Source organism: Caretta caretta, chromosome 25, assembly GCF_965140235.1.
Source record: "Caretta caretta isolate rCarCar2 chromosome 25, rCarCar1.hap1, whole genome shotgun sequence".
Taxonomy (NCBI): Eukaryota; Metazoa; Chordata; order Testudines; family Cheloniidae; genus Caretta; species Caretta caretta.
In genome coordinates, this window is record NC_134230.1 from 10569728 (window position 1) to 10594564 (window position 24837).

The following is a 24837-nucleotide window of genomic DNA, read 5'->3' on the forward strand; positions in this document are numbered from 1 at the left end:
CTTAAAGTCTTTACACCATGATCTGAGCACTTCAATAACTCAGCCAGTCGTTATGGGTCTATGACAGGAGTGGGTGGGTGCAGTTCTGTGGCCTGCAAGGTGCAGGAGGTCAGACTAGATGATTATAGGGTTCTCTTCTGGCCTTAAAGCCTCTGAGTCTATACTACTGCATGGCCCCACATGCCCCTTCCACCCAGAGCCATGCCTGGTAACAGCAAAAACTACCCTGTGGAACTTCCTCAGAGCTAAACATGCCTTTGGTCTGGGAATAACTGGAGAAACTTCGGCCCAAAGGGCAACTCAGAAAATGTACAAATGCCTAAGAAGAAGGACTTACTGTGCATTAATCATAGGCATCTCCAAGGGGCTGATGGCTGTAATAGCTAAGCATCTTCTGTACATTAAAGACCAAAGGCTCCTCACCGGAGGGAAGGATGGAAGATTGAGGAGCACTCTCCATTTAGGAGCAGTGGCCTGTCCAAGGTCACACCACATGTCTGCAATATAGCCAGAAACTGATCCCAGGACTCCTTTTAACAATACTAACCCCTAGCTCGTCACTCACCCTTTGCATCAGCAGCTCTCAAAGCACTTTACCAGAGAGGTCAATATCCTTATGCCCATTTTACAGATGGGAAAACTGAGATACAGAGAGGGGAAGTGACTTAGCCAGGGTCACCCAGCAGGCCCGTGGGTGAGCTGGGAATAGAAGAGCCACGAGGATCTCTCTTAAAGGAGCAGAGCTACTAAACATGGGGCCTAGTCTCCCTTCAGAAAGGTTTGTACAGCTCCCACTAAGAATAGCACAAAGGTAACCTAGGGCAGAGGTTTCTTCTGTATCTAATAAACACATAAACATCAGTCTCAGCCATTCATCTCATTCCTGCGAGACCCATTACTAAGAGTTATTGAAAACTAGACTGGACAAAGCAGTAGATAATTAGAGGAAATCCCTCACTATCTAGTGGATGACCCAGGTCAGCGGGCCACAGACTGGTTTGCGGTCCCATGTGAACATTTTCTAAGGCCCCAAGGTACCAGGATTTTACTGTACAATTACAGCATTTACACAGCATTATGCTCAGTCGCAGTGTTTGGGGATATGGAGGGAGGGGCTGCTGGTCCTTTTAATAATGAGAAAAGACATCTTTGGCTTTGGCAAGTGTGAGAACCTAATATTCTCCTTTTCTGTCATCCAGGATCTGTGAAAGCCCTTTGGGGCAGAGGCTGTCTCGTGGTTCTGTTTTTGTCCAGTATCTAGCACAATGGGGCCCTGAACAGGATTGGGGCTCGTAGGGACTTCTGCAGTACAAATAGCCATGCCAATTCAACCTAGTCAAGCCTAGCAAGTTCTTAAAGAACCTAAAATGTAATCATAAGGTGGGATTTTCAAAAGTGCCTCAAGCAATGAGGTGTACAATTCCCACTGAAGGTTGACAGGAGTGGGGTGCCTAAATCCTATAAACTCTTTGGAAAATCTTGCCGCTAGGCCCTGAAGTGGTAGAGTAGAGGGTCCGTCTGCACGGACCTTGTTGCTGGCTCAGGGCTGTTGTGAGATGGGCTCAGTTCCCGTGGCTGCTCTTAACGAACAGACGTGGGGGCGTCTCACACGCCTGGCCTTGCACAGAGCAACACCTGCCAGCGAGCCGCAAACCCCACGCCCGCGACAAACACCCGAAAGGTCAGGATGCTGCCGCCATTTTCTGCACCTGGATGCGATGGCTCGGTGCACATCTGCCACTCCGTGCATTGCCCTAAACAAAGCCCGGGTGCCCCATGGCCTGGGCGGAGCTTTGGGGCTGGAAAGGGGGAAGACGGGGATCTGCCCCCTTCTATGAGCACCATCACCTCTGGCCTTTAAACAAAAAACGAAGGGGGAAAAAAGGAAGCAAACAAAAAGCAGGAGAGAAGCACATGAGAGACACAACCATGTGATAGGAGAGAGGGAGGAGGGGGGACCAAGGGGGTAGGGCGCTGGAGTCACCGCCTCTTGGGTTTGTGTTGGAGTCTTGTCAACTCCAGGAGATCCCCCCCCCCCCCCCCCTTTGCTAAAGGAATCTAATCCCTCACTTCCCTCCTCTAACAAATCCCTCCCCCTTCTCCCTCCCCCCCCCCCCCCATCACCCTCGGTCTCGCGACAGCTGCTTAACATAAAATGGCTACAATGTAACATCTTTGCCTTGTGATGTCTCTCGCTGCTGCTCCGGGAGAATTTGGGATCTAAAGCCAGAACAAAAGCCCCTCCCCTGCAGGACCTGCCAGAGAAATGGTAGGTGACCTCTGCTAATCCAGGAGCAGCCTTTCGTGTGTGTCTGTCTGTCTGTCTGTGTGTGTGTGTTGGGGGGCAAGGCCCCTTCCCCCCCTTCTCACCTCCCTGATCCTGGCCAGGCGAGACACGAAATAAACGAGCCCGGTACAGCAGAGGGAGCCTGAAACTGACCCGAGGCAGCTGGGCTCTCTGCCTGTGAAATAAACCAGAAGGGGCTGAAAGTAAGTGAGGAGGAGCTGGTTGGGGGGGAGGTCGCCCCCTCCTCACCCCCCACAAAGAGAGAAGCAGGTCATGCTAAAAAAAGGGGGGGGTAGCGTTACATATTCCCCCCACCCTCCCCTAAAATAATCCACCGCATTTGTGTTTTGCAAAGGGAGAAAATGTCACCCCATCTGCTAGGGTGGAGTTGGGGGCGGGGGGATTCAAGCCCTGGTGGGGGAGGAGGGGTGCGGGCCTGCGGGGGAGGGGGCGCTCTCGGTGGCCTTATGTCCTTTGGTTATGACAGGCCTGGTTCTGGGGGCTCCTGGATTTGGATACAGGACCCTCTAAACTAGCCCACTGGCTAGCAGCTTCTGTACTCCGAGGGGAAAGGAAAACTGAAACTGGCTGAGCCAGGCAGATGGCTCCTGGGGGGTGGAGAGGAGTGGCACCATTGGGCAGGGGCCCAGTCATTACAGCCATTCTTCCCCCCCCCCCCCCGCCCTAAGGATGATCATGAGCCAACCTGGTATAGGGTTGCTAATGGGAATTTTGTAGTGTGCCCTGCCCATTGTACCCTCCCGCCCATCTGTCACACGGACCTGGAGTGGCCCCGTTTTTTTCTTCACAGGAAGCTGTTTGTTTATTTCATATTGATTTTTCTTTCTCCTTTTTATAAATTGTCTTTGTTTGCAAAGGACACCCCTGGGAAACCTCAGTTTCTCTCCCCCACCCCCAGTCCCGATTGACTGCACATGTTAGCTGGCTCCTTGTCCGAGAGCTGCTTGCACTGGCTTTGTTATTGTCGTCTTAGAGTCGCTGGCAGATGCCCTGGGATGCTACAGTTATTCAGAGGGCTCAGGGTGGCCTGAACCGCTTGCACGCGGTGACAATGGGTGGGCTGTTGCACCGGTTTGGGCTGGTGGTGGCTGTTTGTTGGGAAAACTGGGGTTCAAGCCTTTGTTTTGGGGGGGGCAATTCTCCCCCTCACCCCCTATTGCTGTAATGCCCGGTGTGTGTATGGTGAAGTATGGATGCATAGGAAGATCCTGCAAGCTGAAATAACTTCAGATGGGCCCTGCATGGAAGGAGGCTTCCTCTGCAGCTTAATTTGCAGGATAGCACATGGGGCTGTAGTAACCGATCACTGTCAGATGCGGGGTGGAGGGGGAAGGAGAGCGAGAGAGGCTCTTGGGAGAAGGTTTCAGAGGTAGCCGTGTTAGTCTGTATCGGCAAAAACAACGAGGAGTCCTTGTGGCACCTTAGAAACTAAGAAATTTATTTGGGCATAGATATCTATTTATACTTTATAATATTTTATTTAATAAATTATTTATGCCCAAATAAATTTGTAAGTCTCTAAGGTGCCAGAAAGACTCCTCATTGTTTTTTCTTGGGAGAAGGTGGTTTTACCGATGATGGTAGATCATATCATCTATTCTGTTTCCTAATGCCTGATTATTTGACTTACATGACCAGGTGTGTGAATAGGCAGAGATTAGTGAAGAAAGGTTCCAAATTAAGGCCTGATCTACACTTAAAAATTTTTGCACTCCAGGTAGGTGGACCTAAGCCTGGTGTAGACACGACTTGGTCAGTGGAAGAATTCTTCTGCCAGTCTAGCTACTGCCTCTCGGAGAGGTGGGTTAACATTGATGGAAAAACCCCTTCCATCCATGTAGGAAGCGTCTATGCCATGGTGCCGTAAACTGTTCCACTAGAGCATGGACATGGCCTAAATGAGCTATGAGGAAGGATTTGAAAGAAGCATTTTCAGAAGGACTATTAAAAAGATTGCTTAGGGCAAGTCACTTGACTTGGGGTCATTAAAAGCTGGCATAGAAATGGTGAAAGCATCATAAATGTAGAACCCTGACATGCAGCCCTCTCTGAAAATAATTAAGAGCAGGGGAAATGCTGTAATCCACCATCACAGCCGCATTTATTCCAGTGACTAGATCTTGAAATTAACACCGAGGTATGATCACGGCTTGGTGCAGGGAGGATTCAAAGCAACTCTGTGTGTTCCTCTGACTAGCATGGGTCAGATGCTTCATAAATAAGAGTGATCTCCACCGAGAATGTATTTAATCACAAATGCAAAGTTCTTGTCTTTTCCCCTTGTCATTTAAAAAGAAAAGAAAGGAAGAAATCTATGTTTAAGGCTGAAATAAGGAAAAACAAGTGTCGTCATCTGGATCCATTATAAACTGTAGATTATGGCGTTGAAGTTCAGGGTCAGCCCTATGCGATAATATAAAACACACGTGGGGGGGGGGGGATGAGTCAAGGAGACTTTGGAAGAGAAATCTGAATTATCTCACTTTCATGCAATTTGAGCTCAGTTGTAGTGTTCTTTTAACATAGTTATTTTTATTTAACGTGTATGTAATTAACCCTGTGATCCCTGGTCTGCTTGTATACATCAAGAAAGGAAAAGGCTTACCTGAGACAAATTTATGCTTTCCAGATTGAGCAGGAAACACTGAGCGAGCAGCAGCCAGAGCTGTGGGTTGAAAGCTCAGCAGAATGATCAGTGAAAAAGCTGCTCTGCTGTCATAGCATTTATTTCCTGTATCTCTAGGCCCCTTCTCTTTTATTACGTTTGTAGTGAGTGATCAGGATTCCCTGGCTCCAAACCCTTTGTCTCTCATCTCTGCGTGTGACAATCTGTGTTTCAGAAATTGTATTAAACCTCTGGCTGCAGAGCATGGTGTAGATCCTCAAATAGGATTATTTGTTCCATGTAGCCCGCTGCTGTGGATTCGTGAATGTCTTCTGTTAGCTGGTCTGAAGGAGCCCTCGTGTTGGCACTGGGGAGCCAAGCCAGGGCAGTTAACAGACGGGGCAATGGTGACTTCTCCCCTCGTTAGGGCTGCGTAGTTGCTGTGAACACCTCCCCCACGAACCTCCCCCACGACCGTTTGTTCGAATTTTGTAAAGGACCGTGTTCTGGCTGCGTTTGCTTCCTGCAGCTGTTCTAGTGAGAGAGCTCACTAGTGGAAAGTCTCTCCGGCTGGGGGTGGGGAATGGTGAATTTTTGCACAACCAAGCGGAATACTTGCAGAAAGTGACTTCTGAATTAGCAATCGGGGCTGGAATCCTGACTCGAACGGTGTGTCTACACGGCAGTCTGAGGCGTGATTGCAGCGTGGATAGACCGACCTGAGCTGGCTCAACCAGCACTCATGCCGCTAAACGGAGCAGTGATGATGCAGTGGCCCGGGCTTCGGTGCGAGCTGGCTAGAAACGCGAGCGTTTCCCCGGGCTCCCGGCGTGCTGGTACAGCCCATGCCACCACATCTACATTGCTGTTTTTAACCGTGCGAGCTCGGGTGCGTCTGCCTCTGATTGTGCTGCAGACATACCGTAAGAGTTAAGGTTTGGAGGACAGAAATACACCAAGGAGTTATGGCCCTGATTCCCATGGCCCTGATTCCCATGGCCCTGCACCGTGTGCAGTCCCACCAGGGCATGGTCTGATCTGGAGGCAGCCGAGAACACTCCCGTTCTGATCTGGTAACATGCTGCCCCTGCTTTGCACTGAGGGTGAGTGGGCGCAACAAGGAGCGGGGACCTGGAGAATTGGAGTTGGGGGAAGGGGGGGGGTTGCTGTTCTGTACCAGATACTGAAATGGGGGCTAACCCCCAGGGGAGATCAGGCCTAAAATTCTCTCTCGCCTTTCTCTGGCTCTCAAAACACGGTGGCCGTTTGGGGAGGAGCTGATGCAGTGTCCAAAGTGAGGAACGAGGATCTGAAAAAAAACCTCCCTATTTCAAACACCCGACCGCTGCTTCCCTTTCTTAACTCGGAACGTTCTGCGCCCAAAACTGGATCCCCCCCCCCCCCCCCGGCCCCTTCCCGCTACGCAGGCGCATGCTCGCTGCTTCCTGTGGGGCTTCGAAGATGCTCGTTCCCTGCCGTAGATCGAACCCCTGAAGAAAGGAGGCTGAATAGGTGATGCCATAGCAACGAGTGGTGCTGCTCCCAATGGAGAAGCCTGACCTGGGGTGCTATAAATCAGCAGAGGAATCTGGGGAAAATCTGTCCCGTTACCTTCCCCGCGCCCCACCCCAAATCAGCAGGGTTTTCTCCATCCTCTTACTCCAAATCTGCAGGGATTGTTCGGTGGTTCACTGAGTTCTCTCCACTCCCAGCGTGCCATGGACAGGGCAGAGGCCGTAAAGCTCATGGAGAGCCATTCAGAAATACCCCTGGCTTTTAGAGAGAAGAAGAGTGGAGGCTCGCTGGCCCCTCCCCTGCAAACAGGCCTCCAGCTCCAGATCAGAGAGGAGATCTAAGATCCTCTAGGGCAGGGGGCCTCAACCTTTTCCTTTCCGAGCCTGCCCCCACCACTATGCGCTATAAAAACTCCACGGCCCCCCTGTGCCACAATAGCTGGCTTTCTGCATATAAAGACCAGGGTCGGCGTTAGGGGGTAGCAAGCAGGGCAATTGCCCGGGGTCTTGCCACAGGGGCCCCCACGAAGCTATATTGCTCAGGCTTCGGCTTCAGCCTCGGGTGGCAGGGATCTGGGCTTCAGCCCCATGCGGCGGGGCTTTGGTTTTCTGCCCTGGGCCCCAGTGAGTCTAATGCTGGCCCTGCTTGGAGGCCCCCTTGAAATCTGCTCAAGACTTCCTAGGGCCCCGGACCCCTGGTTGAGAACTACTGCTCTATGGCACTCGCTCCTGTCCCCTCATCTCCAGCTCCTCCTGGGGCTGTCCACCGGTGCTTGAGGTTGCAGCTGGATGGGACCTCAGGAGGTCATCTAGTCCAACCCCCTGCTCAAAGCAGGACCAACCCCCAGTTTTTGCCCCAGATCCCTAAATGACCCCCTCAGGGATTGAACTCGCAACGTGCTGAGTTATGTGGCTGTACGGTTTGTGCTCGGCACCTGGAGGTTTACACTAGAGCTGGTGGAAAATCTTTTAACAGAACAGGTTTCCTTTGAAATCCAGAAGGTTTTGTGGGAGCTTCTTAACGTCCATGTAATTTTTTGGATGCGGAGGGGGGGGAAGGCAAAACTTTTCATTTTGACAAAGTTGCGTCAGTTTGCTTCTTCAGACTTTTATATTACACAATGTTTAAGATTAGGTAGATTTAGTAGATTGAGTTTTTTAATACAAGTCAGAATGAATCAAACCATACTAAAGAAACACTTTGATGCTATCGAAATGAAATATTTTGATGGTCCTGAATCTTTTTATTATTATTATTTTTATTTTACTTTTTGTTTTGTAGGAAATTCTGAAACTTTGTTCTTCGTTCCCAATTGGAAGAATTTTTTTTCTAAACATCTGAATTTCCCACAGAACAGGAATTCTGGGTCCCAGTCAGCTCCAGTTTTTTCACTGGTGTGACGGGCGTGCTTCAGGCCTGATCTAAGCCCCAGGATGTTGATGGAACGATGCCCATTTGCTAAAGCAAGCTTTGGAACAGGGGCTCAGCAAATGAGGAGCCCTTGTCTCATTGCATGTGCAACTTGCATGGGGAAGGGGAGCACAAATCCTATTGACGTGCAGTCGGACTTGTGCTTCGAAGTCAAACAGGTGCTTTTTAACATCCCAGTTTAACCACTCCACCTTAATATTGTGCTAACCTTGACGTAGAACCTTAACTCTGTCCCTTTGTGTATGTGCATCATGATACAGGCTTGAATCGGTCACGAGCCGTTCCCAAATTTAATATTCTGCAGCTTACATCTTACTAGCCTACAGGGGATAAATCTAGAACACCAATTACTTTCAGTGTGTCTGGTTCACAGTACCCCAAGACTAGATATTGACACAGTCCTTGAAACATCCTATATGTTGTCCTATCCCCTCTCTCCCCCCTCCTGCTCCTTGTTTGTTCCATTTACCTGCTGTCTTCTCTCTTAAATTGTAAACTCTTTGGGGGCAAGGACTGTCACTTATGTGGTCTGTCCAGTGCCCAGCATAGTTGACTTTCAATGGGATTTAGGTCATAAGTCTCTTAAGTGCTCTTGGAAAACTTAACCCTTTACCCTAAGGCACATACGCAAGTGGGGGCAGAGCTAAAGTTGTACGTGCAGACTTCGCTCTGGCAGTCAGATGACTCCGTGATCTCTGTGGAATTCTCTACGCACTTTGAGATTACTTTTAGCTGGAGGTGATTGTCGGTCTTTGTTTCTTGTGTGTCCGTGGGACTGAGCCAAACCAACCTTGGGGATGGCCCAGTGTGGACGGAATGATTGACTTTCCCTCAGACTTGTCTGCTATGCCGCATTTTTGTTTTTTCTACCTCTGGGGGGTCATTTGAACGTTTGCACGTAGGGATTTTTTTTTTGACCTGGTATCTCTCGCTTTTGTCGTTTTAAAAAATTACCCCTGCAGAGATTGTACGTGGCGGAGGGGATGGGGGGTTTCAACAGAAACTGACGATCGCAAATGCACAGACCCGCAAGCTGACGCTATGGCTCATGGTACTTTGTGTGTCTCTTTACTCTATTTTTCCGAAGGAGGAGATGTGCTGAAAATTCACAGCTTACAAAGCAAACACCCCCTGGGACCTTAGACCCGTGCTGGGGGTTGGGGCAAAAATTCTTTTGCCACCTGGGGAAAACCCCAGCTTAAGGATAGAGAGCATAGAATTTCCAGCCCCTGTATTGGTTTGGGGGGGAGGGGGAGGAGTTCCGATCCCTGCGGGGGGGGGGTGAGAAGATGGCAGAAGCATCACCTCTGAGCTAAGTCCCAGTCGCCCCACTGAAAGATTCCCCCTTTGCTTGTGTGTGGCTGTTGTAGGCTGCTCGGTTCCGCTCGGGGTCTGTGGTTTGGTCCAGGGGCCACTCTAAGGCACCCTTGATAGAGGCATTGCCCTGTGAGGTGCCTTACGTCTCCCCATATGCCCGGTCTGTTCCCCTCTTTGGGATTTAAGGAAACACTTGGAACGTGTCAGGGTAACTGGAGCATCGTGATCACTCACCTTTGTTCTAGGTACCACTTCTCAGGCAAGTGGTGTAGGCACCTGAGCTGCTGGGCCCTGAAGCCTTTGCACCTGATGGGTCCCAAATATCCATCTACCAACTGCACGCGTCCCCGCTACTGCACCACTGGCTCCCTGGCTCTGTCCTCCCAACTGCCCCCGAACCTTCCCCTCCTGGCCTCTAAGGAGGAGAAGTAAAAGAGCAGCAGCATTAGCCTCATTGTGCTGACCCTGTGAGGGCTCGGATGATTCACCCCATAATCAATCCCACAGTATAGCGGCAGCAAAATCCTCTAGACGAGGCCAGGGAGTTTCTGGCTTTAAAGGCACAGACTGGGCAGGTAGACTATTGCTGATGGCTGCAAAGAGGCCCCCAAACCAGCAAGCGAACAAGCTGAGCCCCCTAACTTCCTAAAACTGACATCTGGCCTAAGAGGAAGGCAAGGTGGCCTAGTAGATCGGCCACTGGACTTGGACTTGGGAGATCCCAGTGCAGTTTCTGGCTCTGCCACTGGTTTGTCTGGTGTTCTGGCCTTTGCCTTCCTATGCCTCAGTTTCCCCACCTGCAAAAGAAGGATAGTGATTTCTGTAAAGCACTTTGAGCTCTCTTGATGAAAAGAGCTAGATAATTTGGGGGGTTTTGTTTGGTGGTTTTTTTTTTTTTTTTTTTTGGTTTTGTTTTTTGTTTTAAATACAAACCCCAAAGTTAAGCAGCCAGCCTCGGATCAGTACAATTTTCAGCCCCAATTCTGCCAGGGCTTAAGATCATGCTTAAATGCTTGTGGTGAACAAAAGGTGAGATGTCACCCAGCCATAACCTGGAAGTATTTTCCTGCACTATACCTGCAAATGGGAAGTTGCTGGGCATGGCGAGGACGTTCTTCTACCCGGGTTCTTCCCCTGTCGCTTTTACTTTTCCACTGAAAAATCCATGAGGGGAATATGGCTGACTGAGACAGGAGGTCAGAATGGTGCTTGGGCTGTGGCTGGCCCACGAAGGCCAATGAATCTGCCTCGGCCCTTTGCCAGCAGCTAGGGGTGTTGTTAGCTCAGGCAGTGGGCCGCCTGCTCTCCGAACCAGAAGTCCCAGGTTCAATCCCCACTGCTGACAACTCCCATACAGTGCAGCTGGGTTGAGAAGCCACGTGGCAAATTTGTTGGGGCAAGGTCCTTATCTCCTTCCATCCCTAGCTGGCGCTGACTGCGATGCTTGTCACTGCATGGGGCCTGCGTTCACTTGGGGAATCCCTAGCCCCGACATGCTCTATTGCAGCACGGCCAGGAGGGGAAACAGGCTCCTCTTTGTGTGCCACAGAGCAGGCTTTTAAAGTTTGCTGCCTCTGTACAAACCAGGACCGAGCCTCTGCCCGCCATCAGCCTTGCTGCTCGGAGGCGCCTGAGGGGGTCTGTTTCTGTGCAGTACCAGCTGCCCCAAGCACCGAGCTAAGCATGGCAGGTGCCACACTCACCGGTGGCTTGCAAGTGGCCTGGGCATCCCTGGCAGCGAGGGATCCATCTGTGGCCCTTTCAAGAGGCATGGTTAGGGTGCTAGCCTGCCATTTGGGTTTAATTCCTCGCTCTGCCACAGGCCTCCTGTATGACCATGGGCATGTCATCTGTAAAAGTCAAACCTCACTGAATGCCAGGAGGAGAAACACATTAGATACTAGGGGGGTGTGGCGGGTATCCTGGGGATTTTGGCAGTGGGGAGCCTTGCACTTCTAGGTCATGGATTCAGATCCTGTCCAGGGCAATAATGATCAAAAATCATTCACCTGACTTGTGGTTTGCATGAAAATGAGTTTAATGGTGACAGGCCAGTTCCTAGTGGGGCAAGTGTCCACAACTGGCAGAAAGGCCAGCATCAAGGAGGCCATGGAGCAACTTATGTGACCCTCCCCTGTGGTCAGGGCTGTGGGGTACTCGGCTGCATGCAGGCCTGGTACAGAGTAAACACCAGGCTCTACTGGAAACAAGTTAGTGAGTCGCACCACGGCGGTGCCCTGCTCTTGATGTGCCAATGTGAACCAGAGCTACACGCCCATGCCCAGGGGGGAAGCAGCCCCACTGGTCCAAGGACATCTGCCCAGGCAAACCAGAAATCCAGCTCTAATGGTGGGCGCTTTGCCTGGAGTGGACTGGCCCAATGGTCTCCCGCTGGACCTGCCCCGTAGTTAGTAGCATTGGCGTTAGATTTTCATCCCTGCGCGAGAGTCTGAGCAAAGGGTGAGCTCTGGCACCTCCTTGTCCCCAAGCAGCTGGGCTGCCCTGAGCCCTCCATGGCGGGGGGGGGGAGGGGGGGCAATGAGCCGACTGATGGAATGGCATGGGGTGCCCTACACAGCCCTGTCCTCTACCTCCTGCTGCTGCCTCCCTGTGCAGGTGGGGGGAACAGCCCAGTCCCCGACATGAGAGAGGAGTTCACAGCCCAGGGCTAATGCAGTCACTCTGCAGGGGTGGTTGATTTCGGCACCATCCTAAAGAGCTGTTCTGCTCTGACAGCTTTGGGGAAATACATTTGGCAGCTTGGCCTCATTTAGACGACAAGCTTCTCGGGGTGAGGACTGGCTCCCCATCTCCGCACAGCACCCAGCAGTGTGTGTGTGTGTGTGTGTGGTTCCCTGCCTCGGCTCCCATCTGTCTGTCAGCCTGGCAGCCGCTGCTCCTCAATGCTTCATCCTCGCTGCAGCTAACGAAACTTAAAATGGCTTTTCAAGACGGTCTGTTTCTAATAGGCTTAGGCTGGGACCCGCGTAGGGAAGGCCTATTTCCCTGGCCCTGTGGGGGAGAGAAAGCTAAAGCGGGCTCCCACCATGCACTGCTCCGTCATCAGCTGTCCTGGCAGGCAGATGACCGACCAAGCCAGTGTCTTCCTGCATCTGATCCACCTTCCTTGCCATGGGGAGGCGAAGGGGTTTTTGCAGCTGAGCTACGTACTCCTCGCAGGAGCTTAGCTGCAGGCGCTGAGCTCGCGGATGTCTTCAGTGCTGCGTGTGGGGAAGGCTTTGCAAAAACTGGCCACTGGTGGGTGCGCGCCTCTGAGGCCAGCGCAATCTGTGGGGCACGCACTGTGCGTTTGCGTGCACGTGCTGGCTGGGAGGAGCAGGCTCCTGATATGAATGCAGGGTATCTTCCAATGGCCTGTTGGGGGTGCTCAGCAGAAGATCTGGATCCTGAGAAAATGCGTAGGAGCTCAAAGAACTAGAACATCCCTGGGGGGGGGAAGCCCTCTTGCTTCCAGGCACACCCCACCTCTAACTGCCAGAGGTGGGGAAAACATCCTTACGGGCATATTATTCCCTAGCTGTCCACTAGGGAGGTTCTTGCAACTATGCATTGTCAGGGATGGGGTACGGGCTAGATGCATAGACTATGGGTATGCCTACACAGCAAGGGAAAACCCACAGCTGGCCCGTGCCAGCTGACTCAGGCTCACAGGGCTGTTTCGTTGCTGTGCAGACTTCCGGGCTGGATGCCTTGCCAAATACACGCCATTTCAACCCGGTGACCTTTACGATGCACTCTGGGGGGCCAGCCGAACAAATTCTCCAGTTTGTTTGTTTGACAAGACCTGTTGTCCGTGAAGCTGACACCGAGTTTCAAGCGTGGTGTCATGATATGAGAGCCCCATTAGAGCAACATGTCAAATGGGGTCCTTATTCTTGCTATTCCTATGAGGGTGGTGCCTGTTCATAGATGATCGGCTCTCGGTGCTGGGTGTCCAACCAGGCCCCAGCTGGGAGCCCACCATAGGTCTGAAAACCCCCCCACTCCATGTGATACTCTTCTGTGCTCCCTGTTCATCCCCTACTCGTTTGGCTAAGCATGTGGCCCTATTTTGTGAGAGTCTCCTAGTTTTCAGGACCGTCTTGGGGTCTGGCTAAGGCTGGCCAAGATCCTGGGTTTCGCTCGGCCCCCAGCAATCCTGGCCACCTGCTGCACTGATCCAAGGAGAATCTAGGAAAAGCAGGTCTGGAAGAGGGGACCTTGAGAAATCGTCAAATCCAGCCCCCTGCACTGAGGCAGGACCAAGTAAACCTAGACCATCCATGACAGGGATTTGTCCAACCTGTTCTTAAAAACCTCCAGTGATGGGGATTCCACAACCTCCCTTGGGAGCCTGGTCCAGAGCTTAACTACCCTGAGAGTTGGAAAGTTTTTCCCTAAGATCTAGCCTAAATCTCCCTGGCTGCAGTTTAAGCCCACTGCTTCTTGTCCTGCCTTTAGTGGACATGGAGAACAACGGATCAACATCCTCTTTGTAACAGCCCTTAACAGTCTTCAAACATGTTATGTCCCCTTCAGTCGTCTTTTCTCAAGACTAAACATCTGGGTTTTTTTTTAACCTTTTCTCATAGGTCGGGTTTTCTAAATCTTTTATAGTTGCTCTCCTCTGGACTCTCCAGTTTGTCCACCTCTTTCCTAAAGTGTGGCACCCAGAACTGGACACCATCCTCCCACTGAGGCCTCACCAGTGCCAAGTACGGTGGGACAGTTACCTCCCGTGTCTTGCATACAACACTCCTATTAATACATCCCAGAATATTGGCCTTCTTCAAACCTGTATCACATGGTTTGACTCCTATTTAATTTGTGATCCACTGTAACCCCCAGATCCTTTGCAGCGGTATGACCACCCAGCCGCTATTCCCTACTTTGTAGTTGTGTGTTTGATTTCCCCCCCCCCCGCCCCGCACTTCCTACATCTACAGCTTCCCCTCTATCCGCTGCGCCAGGAGCACTGTCAAAGAAGGACATTTGGTTGGTTTGACGGGATTTGTTCCTGACTGGTGCTGCCACCCCACACCCTGGCCTGAGGGAGCAGTATAGGGTGTCCCGATTTTATAGGGACAGTCCCGATTTTTGAGTCTTTTTCTTATATAGGCTCCTATTGCCCTCCACCCCCTGTCCTGATATTTCACATTTGCTGTCTGGTCACCCTAGAGCAGGAAGCCCCTGCCATCTGCTCATGCCGAGAACCTGACCCAGCTTTGTAGGGGCAGGTCCTTCACCAGGCCCTGAATGAGCAGCAGTCCCCACCCACCTCACCAGCCGTCCCCTCCAGCAGCTCCCCCTTCCTTTCCTTCCCCAGCACCATGTGCTCCTGTCCACCCCAAGGTCCTTCTGCCCAGCCGCTGCCCCCGTCCAGCTCCATTCCAGCCACGCTGGCCTCTCCTCGGTGGTGGGGGACAAGGGGCAGGGAAGGGTGAGTGGCAAGGGAAAGCAGAATGCTGGTGGGCCAGGACAATTCCCTAACATGCCTCCCCACACAGACTAAAATCTTCCCTGTGAGCCCCTCCCCTCCCCGTTGGATGGGCCTCCCGTTTTCTCGCTGTGGAAGTCTGATGCTCCTGTGGCCACAGGCCGAGGTAAAACTACCTCCTTAGCACCCAAATGCCCCAGTAGCTGAGGAGCAAATAGGCGGATGGGGGGGAATTGGTCACCGCTGTTCAAGCAGCTTGTCCCATGCCATACTCGGGAGGGGTGGGGCAGGGGAAGCTAAAATGTTTTAAGGAGCAACTAGTTCGGGGGGCAGAGGAGGCCCTGCTTTTGGGGGGCAGCCAGCGGTTGGCATGATGTTCAGAGGATGTGGTGGGCTCCCCGCTCCAATGGGCCACGCAGCTTTGTATCCCTCCCCAGACTAATCACCCCTGGCCTTTTCAGCCTCCTCTTCTAAAGAACCTATCCCCTGCAGGAGTCCATCACATCTGGCAGCTGGGGAGGGGAGGCGTCGGTCTTGCACGTTCACAAGACCTCTCTGTGCACGGCTGACCTTGTCCTCTTGTGTCTGGTTTAGCATCACGAGGAGAAGAGCCCCTCGCCAGTGCCCAGCATTGCCCGCTCCGCCTCGGCCCTCGCTTACCACGAGCATTACGCCTCGCCTGGCCCCGTCAAGAGCAAAGCCCTGAAGACGGAGAAAGACGCAGCGTTGCCCTCCTTCTCCTTGGGCGGTAAATACGTTTGAGGGAGCAGAAGTGTCTGTGGGAGATGCGGAGGGTGGATGCAGGTTGCAAGGCAGTTGGCATGGGAGGGAAGAGCCACGGGCTCTGTGTGTGTGTGTGGCAGGCTGCAGAGTGAAGCCATCCATTCTTGGAAAGCCCCCGCTCACAGTAACACACAAGCGGAACCCGTTGCGTGGGTTCCCCCCACGAGGCTCTGCTCGAGGAGGTGTCAAACGTGGGATATCGGGAACCATGTGCAGAATTCTCCTGCTGATGCAGCTGAGCACTCCTCTAGCATGGTGTGCGTCTCATGGTCATTGCTGCCACCTCCCACCCGTGTTAAGACCGCATGTCCCTCTTCAGGTTGGATAGAGGCCGTGATGTGAGCTAGACGAGCGCCAGGCTGTCTCCCTTCCAACCCCCCATCTTCCCATTCTGAAACCTTTCTCCTCCAGTCCTTCAGGCTTGGATGGGGTGGGCAGGTGACTTAATGGATCAGACTAAGACGGTGGAAAGATCTCTCCAGTTTCTCGCTTGGAATTATGGGAGAACAGGATAATAAATGCTTTTCCCACTTGAAAAAATGTCTTACCCTCTTCAGTGTAGCTGAATTTGGACCTACGAACTCCCCGGCCCCAGGTCTGGACCGTGACATAGCCCTGGTGGTGAAGATCTAGTGTGTCCCCTTAGTTTTCGGGGGGGATCCATTTGGGTCAACGAAAGTTCTGACTTTCAAAGTGCATCCTTCATGTGCTCCATGGGACTCGTCCCTAGGCGAGAGACGCCCATGTGTAGAACTTTTCTGGGCATGCCCTTCTTGGATCCAGGGGCTAACGAGTTTTATGCAAAGAATAGTTCTTTGCTCCAGAGCAAACAGAACCTCAGAACTTAGTGCATGAGCTGGACATTGACTTTTAAATGGCCTTGAGGTCTTCATTCCTGCTGGCCTCCAAAGGTGGGATGTGGAAGACCTGGTGCCTCAGAGCAGCTAGGAAATAGAGATGAGCCAAGATGTGACCACAGAGCTGGTTCCTTGTCCCCAGATGCCCTGTGGAGGGGCCTGCATGTGGCTCCCTCCCAGCATGGCTCCCAAACCTTTCCGAGGTGTTAAAAGCTTGGCGTTCCGGCTGAGAGCCTATGTCAAGAAGCTCAGGTGAGACCCATGCCGGAATGATGTACTCGGAGGTAGGTCTGTGCCGTGGCTGGCCTGTGCCCTTAGCCTGAGTCAGCTGGTCTGTTTAATTGCAGTGTAGATGCTCCCAAGCTCTGGGATCGTCCCACCTTGCAGGGTCCTAGATCCTGGACTCTAGCCTGGGGCCAGACATCTACACCGCACTGAAACCGCCCCATAGTCCGAGCCCCCAAAGCCTGAGTCGGCTGGCACGGGCCAGCCGCGGGTTTTGAATTGCAAGGTAGACCAGCCCAGATGCTTCCAATAAAACCAAAACCCAGGTTCAACTTGAAAAGGAATCCAAACTCCTGGAAGTGGCACCCAGCAATGGCCTTGATCGAAATACAGAACTCTGAGACCGCCACGACGGCTGAAATATCCCACTGTCCCTAGCGCACTCCTGTTCTGATGGCCTCTGCCTGGTGGCTGACTGGCAATAGCTTTGCTATGCACTGGGCGACATTGCTCTTGACTGCAGCTCAGCCTTGCCCGGCTGCTAGGAGTTCGTCTCCGGTGGCCACGCGCCCGTCGTAATTCAGGATCTCTCCAGCAGGCGACAATGACCAGGCAGTGTCGGGCAGCCAGATGCACCCAACGGGAAGTGGAGGCAGCGGGGCTCAAGCTCAGGACCTGCGGCTCCCGAAGCGCAGACCCCTCCCAGGTGAGCTCAAGGGAGTAGCAGTGCATGGAGGGGGGAGGAGGTAGAACTGTGATTCCCAGCAGGTCCACTCTCTTCCAGCAGAGGGCACCGCTCCAGGTACATTCAAAGGGCCACGACCGTTCATCCGTTTTCTCTAGGGAGACTAACTCGAACTTGTCCCTTAAGTGTTCACCTGGGATTCTTGCTAGTCTGACGTTGCCCCTTCTCGGGGCTTTCCATCTAAGCTAGAGAAGGGGGAGCGGTTTGGGTTCGGGCCAGACTCCTTTACTATGTTCCTGGGCTAATCTGCTAAACTCTTCCTGCTCACCCTGAGAACGGTCCCAGGGAGAAGACCCAGAGGAGATGGCAAGGGAAAGCAGTGGCTACCTAGAGCAGGGGAGAGAGACCAAGCAGTGGCAAGAGAGAGGCAGAGGTGGGAAGAAAAGAAAATGGGGACCACACTGTAAAAGGGTCATGATGGGATCTTTCTAAGGGAGAACTGAAGCTCTGGACCCTTTGTCTCTGGTCCAAGCAGAGCCCAGGCTGATAGGGACTGGAAACTGTTGCCATCTGACCACTCAGCAGCCTGTATGACATCAGTTTGGTGGGTCTCCTCAGGGACAGTGCAAAAATCACCATCGCGCCGTGTGAATTAGCCCCATTGGTGGCTCATCTTGGCAGAGAGCCCCAGCCTGAATGAGCCATTGGGGATCCCCCTAGGTCCGGGGTGAGGTATGCTGTGGGGGGAGCAAAGGGCCGTTGCTGCCATCTGCGCCCCTTTCCTGGGTAAACCCGCTACGTGTCCCATCTGCAGGATCTCTGGCCCAGATCTTTGCGAGAGGCAGACGGCCGTGTTCTCACGGGTAGCTGGCTTGGGCATGACGCACATCAGCCAATTCTGACGCCAGCCGCGGAGGACCAGCGAGGCCCTGCACTACTTCTGGGGAAGAGGGAGGACATGAAGGGAGGGGAGATGCTGGGGCTTGGGAGAGAAATGACTCCGGCGGCTCTCTCTCCTTCCAGGGAAGCACTACCCGTGCTCAAGCTACGGCTGCAAGCTGGCCTTCCACAGCATGCAGGAACTGATGGATCACATGAGAGTCCACTACAGACCCACCCAGTCCCTGGAGGGTAAGACCTGGGTTGCATATCATCCCAGCGGGGTGCTGGGAGAAGGGGGCCTTGCTGCCGAGAGGTGGGGTGCCAGGACACCACGTGCTCGGGCAGGCTGGATGGGGAGGCCTCGTTATCCCTTCCCAGTGCTTCCTCTGGGGCATCGGCCCTGCTGGGCTACTTCTAAAGCGTCGGTTTGCTGCTGATGACTGAGCAGCTGGTGACAAGACTCCAGCCTGTGGGCGGCTTGCGTGAGTGTTTGTCGGAGCTGTGATTGTCCACTGAAGTCGCATGGTATCGCTACCCACTGACCGGCTGGTTGGAGCCCTTGTGCAGGGAGAATTGTAACGTACAAGTTTGCAAGGCCGGGTTTACGTGGGCTTGGCTCCAGTACAGGTGTGGGACTCTCCCAGGAGCTCAGTTCTCCGTTGCTCCAACAAGGAACAACGGGAGGTGCTGGGTACTCTGGTCGTAACTTTTTATAGCAGGACGTGGGAATGGGAGCTCGTAGCTATAAAACTGGAGGGTGGGGGGGGTTGTTGTGTTTCAAACCCCCCCCCCTCGTCCCCCAAGACAGTGTGAAGCGGCACTCGCCCAGCCAAGTGTCCGCAAACAGCAGCTCGCTGATCCCAAACGCTCAGCCCACTGGCTCTGATCGTGCACATGCTCCCCAAAGTGCCCCCGCTCTGTGCATCTGGCTGCTTGGGACCTAGATCAAATCTGCCCCTTGGCTATCAGAGGAGAAGCTAATTCACTAACTTCCCCACCTCCAGGTTCTCTTCCAAACCCCCTCCCCTCATCTTATCAGCCACTCTCTGCTGAGCTGCTGTGCTGGTAAACTGTATAATTAACTTTTTTTTTTTTTTTTTAACGGGGTGGGGAGGGGTTTGAAATGTGCCTTGCTGTGATAACTGGGTCCCCTGCCTTCCCTGCAGAGGGTTACTGGCAAATAGACATTCTGTGCGTGTTTGCAGAGGTGAGCACTGTGCATGACGAAGGGGCTGGGCTCCATAACCACTGCGTAGCTGGTTATAAAGAATCCCCTAGGTATAAGTTGAGACCGTTGTGTCTAGGGTGGACCTGACTGAGTGTCTCACCGACCCCTCTGCCCCTCTTCTGCCAGGTAAAATATTCCACTGCCCCACCCAGGGCTGCACGGAAACTTTCCCCAGCATGCAGGACCTCGTGGCTCACATGAAGGTGCACTACAAGCCAAACCGCTACTTCAAGTAAGTCCCCTCTCCCCCACCGACCCCCTCACTGGTCCCAGCTAGTCCAGAGCCCCCAGATCTCCTAGGCAGGGCACTGCACCCACCAAGCTATTCTCCAGGGCACTGTCGTAAATGTGCCAAGCAATGGGGCTCTCTCCTGTGGCTTGGGGGACTGTTCAGGAGGCAGTGGGCTTTGCCCTGCAGGGTATAATTTTTTCCTCCGCTCTGTGCTGTCCCTCTGCTTGTGGCCGTGCCCCTGAGTGATCCGATGGGCCAGTTCTTCTCCCTCCTTGGCGCTGGCTTTGTCCCCTGCAGTCTAGAGCCCCACAACCCAAAGGACCCGCCTCCAAGGGTCAGGGTCTGTGCTGCAGAGTGACCGCCAAGGTGCGCAGAGCTTGGGCAGCGCAGCAGGGGGGCGGCGGCTGACGAGAGGGGCCCGTGGCCGCTGGCACTGCTGTGCCAACCCCAGGGGCAGGAGGCAGCCGCAGCTCTGACTCCGGTTTGGCGGGGGGAGGTCGGGTCAGAAAATGGCTCCACCTCTGGCCATGTGCCTGGAATGGCTCCTTTCTACATGAGAGAGAAAGTTCCTGGTCCGCTCGGCTCTTGGCCTCTCTGCTGAGCCTGCAGGATGGGGGCTTCCCCTTGGGCCAGGCTGTTGTGGACTCGCCCGCTCCTGTCGCTCCCCAGGTGTGAGAACTGCCTGCTGCGTTTCCGAACCCACCGCTCCCTCTTCAAGCACTTGCACGTCTGCTCCGACAGCACCAGCAGCCCAGCTCCAGCGCAGAAAGCCGAGAAGCCCACCCCACCTGCTACCTCCGGCCTGGAGAAGGACCCCCCGGCCAAGCCCCTGGAGGCGCTGCCCAAACTCCAGAGCGTCATCCGGCACATGGAGAAAGAAGCCATCCTCCCCAGCATGGACGCTGTCTCCACCGCGGTGCCAGCCTCACTCCCCACTAGTCTCCCTGGTCTCCACGGCTCCCTGGAGTCCATGCCTCTGGTCTCTCCGGCCTCCCACCCGTTCCCTCTGCTGGAGCCCTCGCTCTTCGGGCCATCGTCCTTGACCCGGTTCTCGGGCCAGCCTCACTCCACGGTGCCGGGGCCTTTCCTGTCCTACATGCACCCGTCTCCCTACGGCTTACCTCAGGCTTCGGTTCAGCATCGCCTCAGGCCGTACCTGCCCAGCCAAGGCCTCCCAGTCTCCAATGCTGTGTGGAAGAAAAGTCAAGGTGAGAACACAGGGCCAGCAGGTAAATCTGTCATCTTCAGTTGGGAATCACCCATGCTACAGCAAACCTCCTTCCAGGCTCGCCCCAGGCTGCTGCTGCGAGAATCCACAGGTGGGCAGGGAGGCACTTCCAGCCGAGGACGCTACCCACCAGCTGCCTGGTCTTCCCCCTGCCACCCTGAGAACGAGAGAGATCCCACTTGCTCAAGCTCCTAGGTTCCCTCTGTCCCGAACTCCATGGTGGGTGGGGTGGGTTCCAGTGGCCATTTCTCCGCCCCTCGTCCCACGATCTCACCCCCAACAAACCAGCTGCTCGATGGGAAAACTTGATCACAAGGCCCACGTCCCTCCTGGAGGACTCCCCAGACATGGGGCGTGACGCAGGATCCCCTTTGCCCTGCTCTGTTTGCCAAGGCCTGGGGGCATATTGGGCTGAATCCCCCGCTGGCTCCACCAACCTCAGGAGTTACCACGCCAGCTGAGAATTTCCCTCTCGTTCTGTAACCGAGGTCGAGACTCCTCCCTGGCCTGTTCCTCCCTCGCTCCCTCCCGCCAGCCTGTGGCCGCTGTGCTCAGCTGGTGAGCCCCGCTCCCTTTCCTGTGATGACCGTCGTCGGTCTGCGCCGGGGACTCCTTCGGCACAGGATCTGGCGGGAGGAGGAGCCCCGGTGACAGGCTATTGCGACTGCTGCCCAGCTAACGCCCTGGCAAACCTGCGGATGGTGTGGGCACCGGGGCGTGTTCCTGCCTCTCATTTGCTCCAGTGTGAAAGTCCCTCCTTGTGCTAAAAAAAATCCCAGTTCAGCTTCCCCACCCCCAATCTCCGTCCCGCTTCCCACCCCCTGGAGATGTCCGTGGAGTCCGGCGGGGGCAGCGCGTGGAGCGATGCCCCCTGGTCCTGTCAGCCTTGTTCTGAAAAGCCAGTGGCAGCTGGACACTGCTGGCATCCGAGCCAGGGCCTCTCGGTCGCTTCCCTTCCCCCCCCCAGCCAAGGGAGGGGAAGGCCTAATGCTTGTCTCGCCCCTCGATTCCCTTCGCAGGTGTGTGCGTCGGCCCACGCCTCCCATGCTTTGGCTCAGGTGTGACTTCAGGTTAGTCCGGCACCTCTCGGCTTTGGGCTGCTCTCTGGTCACTGGGTGGTGCTGCAGTGCAGTGAGGGGGTGACCTGCCCTGGGAACTGGGGAACCCCAGGAAAGCAGGGAGGAGGGCTTGAATTAGCCACGTCACACAGGACCGCAAAGGGCTCTTAGTCCTTGGAAGGCCCAAGGGCACCACCCAGGGGGCAAAACAACCACAATACGTGTGGTTGGGAGGCTTAGTCCAATAACGGTTCATTCCCTCTGAAGCACCTGGCATTGGAAGACCGGATACTGGGCGAGGCGGCCTGACCCAGTCTGGCCGTTCTAACCTGCAGCCACATGCCCTGATTGCCTCTGCGCTGCAAGCTAAGCAGGGCCAAGACTGCTCAGTCACTGGATGGGGGACCTCAGAATCCCTCGATAAGGGACATAATACAGAGGCCTTGTACGTCAACCGTTTAATACCTCTAGCTGACAAGGGAGGGTGCTGCCTGCCCTGGTGGGGGGGAAAAGTCTATCCGTTGTCTGGGACTGACTGCTGCTGTGGTGTCTTGATGGACAAGACTTCTTGTTTAAACCAAACCCTGTGCGGGGCTGGCTTTGTTACCCTCAGCCTGAGGCTGTGTGCCATGTTGCTAGCGTGTGTCTGGGGGGCGCTGGCCCTGATACCTGGGGAGGGAGAGTGGCCCTGCAGTTTCTGGGGGCTCTGACCATTTGCAGAGCAGGGATGGTCTCGGAGGCCTGGCAGCTCTTGAAAGCAGCGTCTGCTGGCCTGTCCCTGCTGGGCGGCGTGGGAAATCGGCCACTCTCCTGCCTTACCAGGGAGGCTTGGATTTCCCCAGCCGAGCCAAGCAGGCGGCAGTGAAGGCTTTGGGGGATGACCTGCCCTTTTGGGGCTTAGCTGGAACGGCCACTGGCCCAGCCCCCTGCCCCTTTTCTATGTTAGGGGCGTTACAGTAGCCGTGAGAGGCACCAGCGACCCTGGCCACCCTGCTGGGTGCTGTCCAGAGAGAGACAGTCCCTGCCCCAAAGCGCATACTGTCTCAAGAGACAAGACAGGCCAAGGGCAGGAGGGGACCAGCTGGTCAGTGGCAGAACTGGGAATAGAACCCAGGCATCCTGAATCCCCGTCCAATATACCATGCTGCCTGCCTTGGCCTTCGGATCTCCCTTCCTGGCGGCCATCAGCTGCTGGGTGCGTCCCCAGGTGCTGCCCAACAGCTGAGCATGCCCGAGGGGGGATGGCCGTGTGACCGCTATCCCAGGGCAGCAGCGAGTCAGGGCCCATGCTTTCCACCCCCCTGTGCTGCAGGCCACTCCTCCAACAGCCGCATTGTGTGGGAGCACACGCGAGGACGCTACACCTGCATGCAGTGCCCGTACTCCAGCGCCTCGCGGGAAGAGATGACGCTGCACATTGAGGATCAGCACAAGAATCCGCCCCTGCCCAGCCGCCTGGATGGAGAGATGGGTGCGGTCCAGTGAGGGGAGGTGGGGGTTGGGAATCTGCCACGCTTGCTGGTGGGAGGAGCTGGTGGGAGCTGATCTGGGGATCCGGATCCCCGGAATTCAGCCCAGATTCCTTCGCATGACAAGTGTGCCTGTAGTCTCAGGGGGAGGAGTGGGTCATATCCCAAAGTCACACCCTTCCCCAGAGCCTGACAGGGCTGCAGTTTGCCCCTCCTGGCTGGAGAAGCAGGGAGCCTGGCTTGGTGAGGTTTAGGGGGGGAGAAAAACTTCTCGCTGATCTAGGTAGGGGAGTAAGCCTCAATGCCCAGGGAGGGGAGAGATGTGGCCACTGCTAAAGCTGCCATAGAAATGGCCCCCTGAGGTTAACTGCTTCCCCACTTGTCTGAGCGGCACCATCTCCATCCTGCAACCTGTCTGGGAAACCTGCCCCTTGCCCGGGTGTCCTGGCTGAAGTGCTCCTATAGGGGCCAGTGCATTGACTCCAGCTCCACCCACGAGCCCAGAACAACTGGATGGTTCTACCAAACTGCAGCGACCTTGGACTTATCATTAGGCTTTAGAGTCAGGTGAGGTGCCTGGAGCAGATAACAGCCTGGGCCTTTCTACCAGCTCCTGTTGTATTGGACCTGACCAGGTTTTCTTGGTCACCAGCTGGGCTAGAAGCTTGCCTTCTACACCAACCCAACACCGTGGGCCTCCACTGAGATGCAGCAGCGTGGCATAAAGCCAGAGCAGGGGCCCCACATGAGCTAGGAGGCCATGCCCCCAGTGTCCCACTTCCCCACAGCCTCTCAAGCAGCTGCCAGGGAGGATTTCTTAGCGCTGATCCTTCAACCTTGTGCTTCTCTTGCAGACTTCGGCGTCGGCCTCACCTCCTTCCACTCAAAGCTCCCGCCGGAGATGGAGAACTCCCTGTACTCGCAGCTCTGATGCTCCTACTGAGCCAGGGGTGGGGAGGGAGGGAGGGAGGTGTGCATGGGAATGCAGTAGGAACGGGTGTATGTAAAAGCCAGTGCTGCAGCAGGAACCTCCTCTCCCTTCTTCCCATGCTGTGTTTGCACCGGTCCCCTCAGCCGTAGCCATGCCACTGACTTCAAGCTGTGCACTGCAAAGAGTTTGAGCAGGGAGGGGGCTTTTTCTTGGGTTTGGGTTTTTTTTTTTTTTTTTTTTTTTTTGAAAACTTTAATTTAAGGCCTGGAAGCTTGTATGTGTCGTGTCCCCCCCCCCGCCCCGCCCCGCTCCAGCTTTTACTGCTCCAGGCACAAGGGTTTGCTGTAAAGCCTGGTAGAGTTGCTCAGGAGTTAGTGGACTTCCTCTCGGGGATGAGGTCGCTAAGAAATAAATGGGAATTGGACAGAAGGGGGCTGCGTCTGCTCTGTGTCACGCTGCCTTGGGCATGACCTCTCCCCAGGTGGGGAGCAGGGGGCTGCTAGGCAGGGCTCTGAGTGTGGGCTGCAGCTGGGTAGAAACCGTTGGGAGTTTCCCTTGGGGGATGGAGCTGGATGGGGGGTGGGCCTGCATGCAGAGGGCTCTGCAGGAGAGGGGCTGGCTAGGCAGTAGCCTCAAGGCTGGATAA

General features: G+C 54.6%; 1 protein-coding gene across 5 annotated transcripts; it reads left to right on the forward strand.

Moving 5' to 3' along the window:
• Positions 1-2117: 2117 nt before the first annotated feature.
• Positions 2118-24620, forward strand: ZNF414 (zinc finger protein 414). Of its 5 annotated transcripts, none has more exons than XM_075123246.1 (9): positions 2118-2269; positions 15208-15361; positions 17074-17184; positions 18187-18294; positions 19400-19505; positions 20175-20713; positions 21753-21803; positions 23104-23262; positions 24115-24620. In XM_075123246.1, exons 1-9 carry the CDS (start codon positions 2267-2269, stop codon positions 24189-24191), a joined length of 1308 nt encoding a protein of 435 aa, XP_074979347.1. In that variant the 5' UTR covers positions 2118-2266; the 3' UTR covers positions 24192-24620. The 5 variants fall into 5 exon arrangements, with proteins under 5 accessions (XP_074979347.1, XP_074979350.1, XP_074979348.1 ...); XM_075123249.1 differs by having other exon boundaries at positions 20247-20713; XM_075123247.1 differs by having other exon boundaries at positions 17077-17184.
• The last annotated feature ends 217 nt before the right edge of the window (positions 24621-24837 follow it).

What these genes read in the sequence shown, in the direction of transcription:
- ZNF414 (XM_075123246.1), top strand. An exon ending in GAAGCGCAGACCCCTCCCAG is followed by an intron (nt 17,185 to 18,186) that starts GTGAGCTCAAGG and finishes CTCTCCTTCCAG; the next exon opens with GGAAGCACTACCCGTGCTCA. An exon ending in AAGCCAAACCGCTACTTCAA is followed by an intron (nt 19,506 to 20,174) that starts GTAAGTCCCCTC and finishes GTCGCTCCCCAG; the next exon opens with GTGTGAGAACTGCCTGCTGC.